Consider the following 9434-nt stretch of genomic DNA (forward strand, 5'->3'; position numbering starts at 1 on the left):
ATCGTGCTACCAAGGGTGGCCTTTAGCCTGGGGTTGCGTTGGGCTGTCGTGGGGGTCGGGGCCTCACTGTGCAGCCTCCTCCCCACGGGGCAGCTCGGGGGCAGGTTCCTACCGGTCGGGCCCTGGCAGCAGCCTTTTTAAACAACTCCGGCCACTCCCCGCTTCAACGGGGGTGGGTCACCTGGAGCTAAGGCAGGGCTTAGTTTGGGAAACTCCTTTTCTTTCTATTCAGGAAGAAATATGGTAGAAACGAAAACCACAGAAAAACCAGCCAGGCTCCAATAACTTTTGGATCTAAATGAATTTATTTTGTGTGTGTGTTTTTTTCTTTCCTCAGTTTCGTAGCAAATGAAAAAAGAACCCAACGAAATCCCACAGCACAACAAAACTTGCAAGGAGTTGGTATCTCCCAGGCCCCCCACGAGCTGGCGTGGAAGGAGCCCAGGCCGGGGTGCAGGGTGTAGTCAGGGGCTGGGGGCTTAAAGGGGCCAGAGCTCGGCCTTCCCTCCCTCTTCTGGCCACTCCAAAAGTGATCAGGTTGTTTAAAAAAGAATCCACAAACAAAACGAAACACATTTTAAATTAAAATAAAATTATACACTTTCTCCACCGGACTCCATGCCAGGAGATTCAGGCGAAACCTCCTCTTAAAAAAATTTTTTTTTTCTGCTAGAAATACTGTGCATTACTTTTTTTTTTTTTTTTCACTTCTCTTGAGGGTTAAAATAAGATATACTTCCCCAGGAGCCATAAATACGATCTGGTGCATAGAGAAATAGCAGCACGGAAGTCCCGGCCAGCTCCCTCCCCCCTCCCCCCACCCCGGAGTACAGTAGGGCAGCAGGACTGAACACAGCATAGATAATGCTCCTCCACGTCAATCTCTAGGGGACGCCAGTGGCAGGGTGGGGGGCAGGCGGGCAAGCGGGCAGGCAGGGGCCAGGACCCTCCGAGCGAGCGACACATGCTGGGACACACGGACATCCGAGGGCAACCCCGGCGGGAAGAAGGGAGCTTCTCCGGGGTTTCCTTTTCTGATCACCGAGCAAAATAAATATAAATACTTCGAAAATAAGTACCGCTTCGAAAAGGAGTACAAAAGGCCTGGGTAGGGAGGCCAAAAGAAAGGAGACCAAGGGTGCAGGGTGGCGCCGGCTGCCCGTGGCGGTCCGGGTGAGGTCGGGCGCACAACCGCGCTCCACGTATGTACAAGCGGACGCCAGGAAGGACTTCGACCCGGTCCAGCTTCCTGGGAGTCGCCGTGCTCCGAGCAGAGGAATTGGAACAGCGTCGGGATGGCGACCCGGGAAGGTGCGCAAGCCGGGAGAGAGGAGACCGCGCCGAGGGACGGGCCTCTGTCCGGCGCCTGCAGACAAGGCGCGCGGGGCCGGCCCGGCCGGAGGCGGTGGCACTCACGCGGGGGCCGGCGCGCTGGGGAGGCTCGGCGCGGCCGTGCGTCCTCGCCCTGAGCTGCGGAGTCCAAGTCCAGGCCCCCGGCCGCCCGCGCGAGCCTCTACTCGGCGGTGGCGCGGACTCTGGGCCCCGCGCTCACAGGAAGAAGTCGGGAGTGCCCTTGGCCCCGCCGGGCCCGGCCTGCGGCGGCGAGGACTCCCGCGGGAAGCCGGCCCCGCCCGCGCCCCCGGGGCCGCCCCGGCCGGCCAGCTTCTCGTATTTCTCCTTGTACAGGTCCCGCTCCTTGGCCAGGCGCCCCACCTCCAGCTTCAGCTGCTCCACCTGGCTCTGGAGCTGGCACTTCTCGCTCTCCAGAATGTGCCGCTGCTGCACCCGCTTGAAGCGGCACGACTGCGCGTAGCCGCGGTTCTTAAGCGTGCGCCGCTTCTGCTTCAGCCGGATGACCTCCTCCTTGCTGAAGCCGCGGAGCTGCCTGTTCAGCTCGCGCACGGACATGGACACCAGCTGGTCGTCGGAGAAGCGCTCCTCCAAGCGCACGTGGTGGGTTGTGCCGCCGCCGCCGTGGCCCGCGCCGCCGTGGTGGTGGTGGTGATGGTGGTGGGGCGCGTGGTGGTGGTGGTGGGCGGCGTGGTGGGTGCCGTGGTGGTGGCCAGCGCCCATGTCGTCCGCGCCGCCGCCGCCCGCGAAGCCCTGGCCCCGGAAGGCCTCGTAGGCCGCAGCGGCCGCTGGGTGGTGCGCGCTGTGGTGCCCAGCGTGGTGGCCGCTTCCGATGAGCGCCTCCACCGCGTCCTCGGGCGTCAGGTTGAGGGCCTCGGGGTTAAGGTGGTGCTGATAGCCACTCATCCAGTACAGATCCTCCAGCGCCGGCTTCCCCGAGGCGCCCCCGACGGCGCCGGGGCCCCCACTCGCCTGCCCCGGGGTGGCCCCGGCCTGCGCCGCGCCGCCGCCGCCCCCCGCGCCGCCGCTGGTGCCGGGGCTGGGCGCGCAGAAGCTGGGCGAAGAGGGCACGGAGGAACACGGCGTGCTGAGCGGCGTCGAGGACAGCGAGCCGGGTGGCAGTCGGTGGCAAAAGCGCTCGGCCTCGGGCGGCTCCTTCTTCACCTCGAACTTCATCAGGTCGAAATCGTTCACGTACTCGATGGCCAGCGGGCTGCTGGGCAGCTCGGCGCCCATCGCCAGCTCCGTGGCCATCGCCTGGGGGGCCCCGCCGCCTCGCCCGGCTGAGCCCCGACGGGAGGCGGGGCCGGGGGGGGCGAGCCGCGGGCCTGTCCCCCCCCTTCGCTTCCCACGGGCGGTGGGTCCGGGCAGCGAGAGGCGCGGGCTCCGAGCCGAAGCGCGAAGGGAAAAGTTTCACTCGGCCAACTCTGGGGTGGCCAATGGGGACGCCGCCGGTAGGGCCTCTCGCGCAACCCTGGGTCGCTCCCCAGCGGATGCAGGCCGTCCGCGGTCCCCTGTACACCGCCCCCACCCCCCCCGCTCCGCCAGCGGCCCGGCGATGGCCGGGCGGGCGGCGGTGCAGCCACCGCCTCGGGCTACTTGGGTTCCCCGCGCTCCGCCCGCGAACGGCCCGCCCCGCCTCTACCGCCAAGCTCCGCGCCGCGCGCTCCCCTTTATAGGGCCGGGCGCCTGGGCCCGCCTCTCTGGGAGGAGTACACGCCTCCGGGCCAATAAGAGCCCCAGACCCGTAGCCTAATTTACATATCCCCATGGCAACCAGGAGCCCAGCTGTCAGTCTCCTGCAGGGAACAGCTGTGGGAAGGGGTGGTGACCCGCTGCCCGGGAGAGGAGGGGCAGGGCCCTCTGGTGGCCACCTCGGGGGGCTGCACGGCAAGGGCCTGGGGAGCTGGGGGCGCGCGGGCGGCGCGGGGCCTTGCCTGCGGCCTCCGATGCCTCGCGTCCTCCACGGAGTGGCCAGAGCTTCGGGGATCGGGGCGAGGGGTGCTCCTTGGTGACCTCGTCACCCCGCCGCCGGCTGGCCGTGACCCCGCAGCCCCTTCCCAAGATTTTTTCCGTCGGTCCATCGGGGAGCCCACGTTCAGCCTGCTAGCGTAGTGGCGCCGGGACATTCCGGCCTCTCGACACGGGTGACGCTGCGCGGCCTGGCCGGGCGCTGCGCGGGAGCGCTGGTTATTTTTAGCTTCGCGGTTCAGGCGGGTTCAGGAATTTAGTCAACAAAGTTGTTGGCACCTCGGTGCGGCGGGATTCACCGCCGGGCGCCCGGTGCCCCCGCTATGCGGTGCAGGTGCAGAGGGAGTCGCGCGCGGAGCAGCGAAGGTGGGGTCAGGGACCGGAGCGTGGGGGCCGGAGCCTGCGCGGCTGGTGGGACTTGAGGCTCAGGGGCTGGACCGACCCGGCACGGGCGGGGCGCGGGGGCTGTCCCAAGGCCGGAGGGCTGCCAGGCCTACACCACGTTAGGAATCGGCCCCCAGCTGCCCATCCGCCGAGATCTGGCCTCCTGGCGGAGAATGGGGCTCAGAGCTAGGTGCGGGCGGGGATGAGGGTCGGGCGCAGGTGGGAGGCCTCCAACGCGAGAAGCCTTAAGAGCCGGACTAGGGGACCAGAGGTGGCCGGTTACCCAGGGCTTGGTGACTGGGTAGTAATCTGTAGAGCCGCGGGTGTGCTCAGAGCAGGGGCCTTCTAGGGTCAACTGAGATGGGGCCATGACCCAGAGAGCCCTCCCCCCATTCTCTATACTATCATATGACTTCTACAGTTTAACTCATTCTTAAATGCAACCAACCATCTGTGCACAGAAGGAAAAGTCTGGAGGGACTACGGGCAGGACGTCACCAGGGGCAGCCTAGCCATGTGCTGGGGGCATTTATCTATCAGGGCTTCTACCTGGTTCCTCACAAGTGTCTAGTATTTTGTAAGAAGAAAACTGTCGCAATGGCAAGTGAAACCTCACTTTTTAATGTACATGGGGGTGACCCCGCTCCTTTCTCCTCTCCCCTCCCACAGGGATGAACCCAGCCTGGGTGCTCAGGGACATGTGTTGCCAGGTTAGGGGCTCCCTTTAAAGCCCTCTTGAAAGAGCTGGGAACACCAGACCACCTGACCTGCCTCCAGAAAACCTGTATGCAGGTCAGGAAGCAACAGTTAGAACTGGACAGGGAACAACAGACTGGTTCCAAATAGGAAAAGGAGTACGTCAAGGCTGTATATTGTCACCGTGCTGATTTAACTTATATGCAGAGTACATCATGAGAAACGCTGGGCTGGATGAAGCACAAGCTGGAATCAAGATTGCCGGGAGAGATATCAATAACCTCAGATATGCAGATGATACCACCCTTATGGCAGAAAGTGAAGAGGAACTAAAGAGCTTCCTGATGAAAGTGAAAGTGGAAAGTGAAAAGGTTGACTTAGAGCTCAACATTCAGAAAATGAAGATCATGGCATCCAGTCCCATCACATCATGGCAAATAGATGGGGAAACATTGGAAACAGTGGCTGACTTTATTTTTCTGGGCTCCAAAATCACTGTGGATGGTGACTGCAGCCATGAAATTAAAAGACGCTTGCTCCTTGGAAGGAAAGTTACAAACAACCTAGACAGCATATTAAAAAGCAGAGACATTACTTTGTCAAAAAAGGTCCATCTAGTCAAAGCTATGGTTTTTCCAATGTTGTGTATGGATGTGAGAGTTGGATTATAAAGAAAGCTGAGCGCCGAAGAATTCATGCTTTTGAACTGTGGTGTTGAAGAAGACTCTTGAGAGTCCCTTGGACTGCAAGGAGATCCAGTCCATCCTAAAGATCAGTCCTAGGTGTTCATTGGAAGGACTGATGTTGAAGCTGAAACTCCAATACTTTGGCCACCTGATGTGAAGAGCTGACTCATTTGAAAAGACTCTGATGCTGGGAAAGATTGAGAGTAGGAGAAGGGGACGACAGAGGATGAGATGGTTGGATGGCATCACTGACTCAATGGACATGGATTTGGGTGGACTCTGGGAGTTGGTGGACAGGGAGGCCTGGCGTGCTGCAGTTCATGGGGTCACAGAGTCGGACACGACTGAGCAACTGAACTGAACTGAACTGAAAGCACTTGGCGTTCAGAGGGAAGCCACAGCTCAGAGGGGAGACGCTGCGTGGCAAGCTGGTGGTCCATATGCCCGTCTGAGATGGAGTGAGCCCTTGCATTGGCCACCTGGCCTCTGCTCCTCATGGCATGGCTTCAGCCAGGCCACTGGACCAGGCAAGAGTGTGGTTCCAAGCTCGGGAAGGTGCTGGGTAGAGCCAGGCTGGTGCAGGTGGGGGTCCTCCTCACAGCTCCTGGCCCCAGGCCAAGGGCCACTGACTGCAGCCATTGCCGAGCTCTGCGGCATTCCCAGTCCCACCCAGTCACCACGCCTTGTCCTGAGAGGTGCAGTAAGGCTGCTAAAGCCAGGGAGGCCTTGCAGAACAGCCCCTCCCTATCCCAAACCTCCTCGAGGCCTGCACTCAGCCACACTAAGTCAGGGACACCTGCCCACATCTGGCCCCAAAATGTGGTGCTCAAGGGTGCTGGGCCAGAGCCAGCCAGCCCCTTGCCCAGTCACACTCACAGGCCTTTCATTGTCTGTCCCCAGGGGAGAGGGACCCAGTGCAGGGCCGGCTACAGAGACTGCACTCAGAACTGGGAACAGACACAAGGGCCTTCGGGCAACCTGGAACCAAGCAAGGCACCCATGTCCCCAACTGCCTCGGGCCCTCGGTAAGTTCTCCAGTCCTGGGCTTGACCTCAGGTCAGACTGGCTTCCCAGAAGGTGTCTGGGCCTGCAGGCCTGGGCTAAGCTCTCGGGAGCAGGAGCCCTGGAAGGTGGAGGGGCCCTGAGTCTGCTCCGTGGCTTCTCGTGGTGGCAGCTGAGCCCTCCTCTGTCCTGAGTCACTGCCAGGGGGCTGGGAAAGGGGCTGACTGCCCCTGTACACAGACCCCAACCTCCCGGCACCCACTACAGGCGAGATGGGCTCTTCCCAGCCCAGGGAAAGCCTGCCCCTTCTTGACTTTGGTTGTGGGCTTCAGGCTCGCTCCTTTCTCTTCAGAAACCTCCTCTTCGCCACTTGCTGGTCTGGGACCCGGCAAGTTCAAGGAGGGGCTGTCAGCTGGGTCTCAGAGGCAGAGGCCATGAGAGCCCAGAGCCACCTCCTCTCTGCCATGAAAGGCTCGCAGGCCCCAGAGACGGCACTCAGGAGTGCTGCAGGCCCAGCCGTGGCTCCCTCGCGGCTCCCTCGACCAGCAGTGGAGCCAGCAGAGGATGCCGCCGATTTCATGTGGCCCAGAAAAGGCTCCCTTTCTTCCTCGCCCTCTGGGGACCTCCCTGCCCGCCCAGCAAACAACCAGCGCTTGGAGCCAGGGAGCCACAGGGACTGTGTGGAGGCTCCTCAGTAAATACACACACGTGTCTTTACTGAGCAGTTCTGTGTGCCAGGCAGCCTGTCCAGGGGCAGCTTCCAGCACCTTCCGCCAGGGAGGTGGCCCAGGGGTCCCTGGTAGGAAACAGGCACTCGTGGGCTCTGCAGTGGACAGGTTGTCCTGGTGCAGCTGGACCGTGGCGGCTGGGAGGACTTGAAGGCTGAGGGACTGGTGGCCGGCAGACGATGGGGCCGTAGCCGGACCAGTATCCGCACACGGTGGCTGACTGATTGGGCTTCCTCACAGCGTGGCGGCTGGTTCTCAGCGTGAGCGTCCAAGGGAGTCAGGCAGATATGCTTGGCATTTTCGTGAGGGGTAGCAGTGCTCATATCCAAGGGGCACAGACACCATCCCCCATGGAGTATGTAGGAAAAACTACACAGTCACAGCATCTCTGGAAAATACAATCTACCCGAGAGCGGGTGAGAGAGCAGGAAATAAACCATAAAATAGAAAGTGAACTACACAGCACGTCTGTGCAGGAGATCAGCGTAAGTCCAGCGCCTGCAGGCAGTGTTGTCGTCCAGAGTCCTGTGGGGCTACCGTCTCAAGGTCGTGGCGAGGGCGGGTCAGGTGGGGGGCGGCACTGTTGTCTGAAGGCTTCTCTGGGGAAGATGCTCCCAAGCTCTCTCAGACTGTCGGGACCATTTCTTGGCATCTGAGGAGCCAAGACCCCAGGCTCAGGGGGTTGGAGGCCGCCCTGGCTTCCCACGCCTGATGACTGCCCTAGCGAATCCAGGCAGATGGAGGGGGCCCTACAGAATGGGAGACGGGAAAGGCCGAGGGGCCTGGCCTGATGTGGGGTGGGGATTAGAGTCTGGGGGGGCGGCCCCTCTGGGGACCCTGGGACCACCCTCGGGCAGCACAGTGCCAAGGTCCCAGCTCAGTGCCCTAGACTCTCGACAAGTCCAGCTGCAGGGTGTGCACGCCATCACAGCACTGCGCTGCAGGATCTGCCCAGGCCCAGCGGTCACCCAGCCGCCCAGCCTCATGGGAGTCACAAGACGAGGCCACAGTAGTCCCTGTTGGGAACAGAGGCCCTGCTCTCCAGGCGGGGCTTAGAGGCGCTACACAAGCTCAGGCCCAGCTCTAGACCCGGCAGCCCCGCTGTCCCGCCAGGGGCTCCTTCCTGGGCTCAGACAGTGAGGGGTGGGTGCCTTCCCCACCCACCACGGTCAGTCAGGCTGCAGAGGAGCCGGGAGAGGCAGGCCCCTCCCCGAGACCCCACACGGGGGCACTTTCGGGCCCCCACGTCAGATGCCTCCCCGGAGCCCAGCAGCCCAGATCCCGAGGCCCTGCTGGCCACACGACCTCGGGGCTCACCTGAGGGCCCACCCTGCCCACGGGAGGGGTGTTTCACGGTCACGGTGCGAGCCCCGCAGCCCTCACAGGAGGCTCCCTGTCCTTGGGGCCATCACCTGAGAGGCTGCACCAGGGCGAAGGGCAGTCCACGGGGCCACAGGCCTGGGGTGGCAGCAGGCACCTGTGAAGGGGACAAAGGGGCAGGGCCTGCCTGGACTCCACGGCCCTCACACAGTCGGGGCTGGTGGGGACGACGGGCCCTTCCTCCTGGGGGCCCAGCTGATCTGCCCTTAGCACAGGGAGCCCACAGTGACGGTGACCCCTTCCCCTGCTGGGAGCAGGGAGTCTGACCAGGCTGAGCCGGAGGCTGACCGGTCCTCAGGGGGTCACGGGGTGTGGGCCCGCAGGGCAGGGGTCCAGGAGCACAGGCAGCTGTGGGCAGGGCTACCCCCATGCTCTGGGGCGCCCAGCCCTTCCTAAGCCTTCCCTGCGGGCCCGCAGCTGTCAGGCCGGCTGCCTCAGGGTCGTGGGCTGTGCCGTGCGCAGTGGGCCCGGGTACAGGAAGTACACCTGAGGAGGTGGAGCGGCCGGGGAGGCCCTGGAGCACAGCGCTGGTCCCGGCCAGGTGCTGGGTGCCCAACAGGAGGGGCCCAGCACCCACTGGTCTGTCGGGAGCGCCTCGCGTAATGGAAACACCTGCCCACCTCCTGTCCAGCTGGTGTCTGTCTCACAGTCTGGGGTCCCCTCCTTTACTATGGAGGGAAGAGCAGGGAGGTCAATCGGATGGGAGAAACAAACACCCGAGTCTCCCTCGGTCTCCCGTCTCTCCAGGCGGGGGAGGGAGACTCGAACCTCGGTCCTCCCGTCGTCAGAGGTCCTTCTGTCCCTCTGTGGTGGAGCTGACCGTGGGCATCAAGGACAGCCTAGGCAGGAGGTGGGGGAGGCCTCGGTGGCCCCCAGGCTGCACCCCGGTGCCTGCTCCTCCTGCCAGCCTAGGCCAGGAGGAGGAGCTGGGCAGGGGGCTCAGCCCTGGCCCAGGGCACCCGGCCAGGCAGGCTGCTGCCCCTGCTCTGCAGGTTCCTCACTGTCGGCACTCAGCTTCCTGCTGGGCTGTGGGCCCATTCTTCGCAGTCAGGTCTGAGTCCGGTGTCCAGCAGCCTGCTGAACTAGCACAGATCAGGCCCCAGAGACAGGGCTCGGGGCCCCGGGCGGAGGTGCCAGCGATCGGCACAGGACAGTGGGAGCCCTGCTCTGCTGGACAGCGGGCCCCCGCACGCTGAGGCCAGGAGCCCAGCTCTGCTGGACAGCGGGCCCCCGCATG

General features: G+C 63.1%; 1 protein-coding gene and 1 long non-coding RNA gene across 2 annotated transcripts; both read right to left on the minus strand.

Moving 5' to 3' along the window:
* Positions 1-1412: 1412 nt before the first annotated feature.
* Positions 1413-2740, minus strand: MAFA (MAF bZIP transcription factor A). Its single transcript, XM_086337736.1, has one exon. It carries the CDS (start codon positions 2602-2604, stop codon positions 1549-1551), a length of 1056 nt encoding a protein of 351 aa, XP_086193862.1. The 5' UTR covers positions 2605-2740; the 3' UTR covers positions 1413-1548.
* A 4464-nt stretch (positions 2741-7204) lies between these two features.
* On the minus strand, positions 7205-9106 carry LOC147359807 (uncharacterized). Its single transcript, XR_015141258.1, has 4 exons — positions 8966-9106; positions 8818-8865; positions 8135-8294; positions 7205-7469 (listed from the first exon to the last, which is right to left on the minus strand). It is a non-coding gene; the product is annotated as an uncharacterized LOC147359807 (long non-coding RNA).
* Between the last annotated feature and the right edge of the window lie 328 nt (positions 9107-9434).

Source organism: Bos grunniens, chromosome 14 (assembly GCF_055505025.1).
Source record: "Bos grunniens cultivar Pamir isolate PY7600 chromosome 14, Bosgru_T2T1.0, whole genome shotgun sequence".
Classification (NCBI taxonomy): Eukaryota; Metazoa; Chordata; class Mammalia; order Artiodactyla; family Bovidae; genus Bos; species Bos grunniens.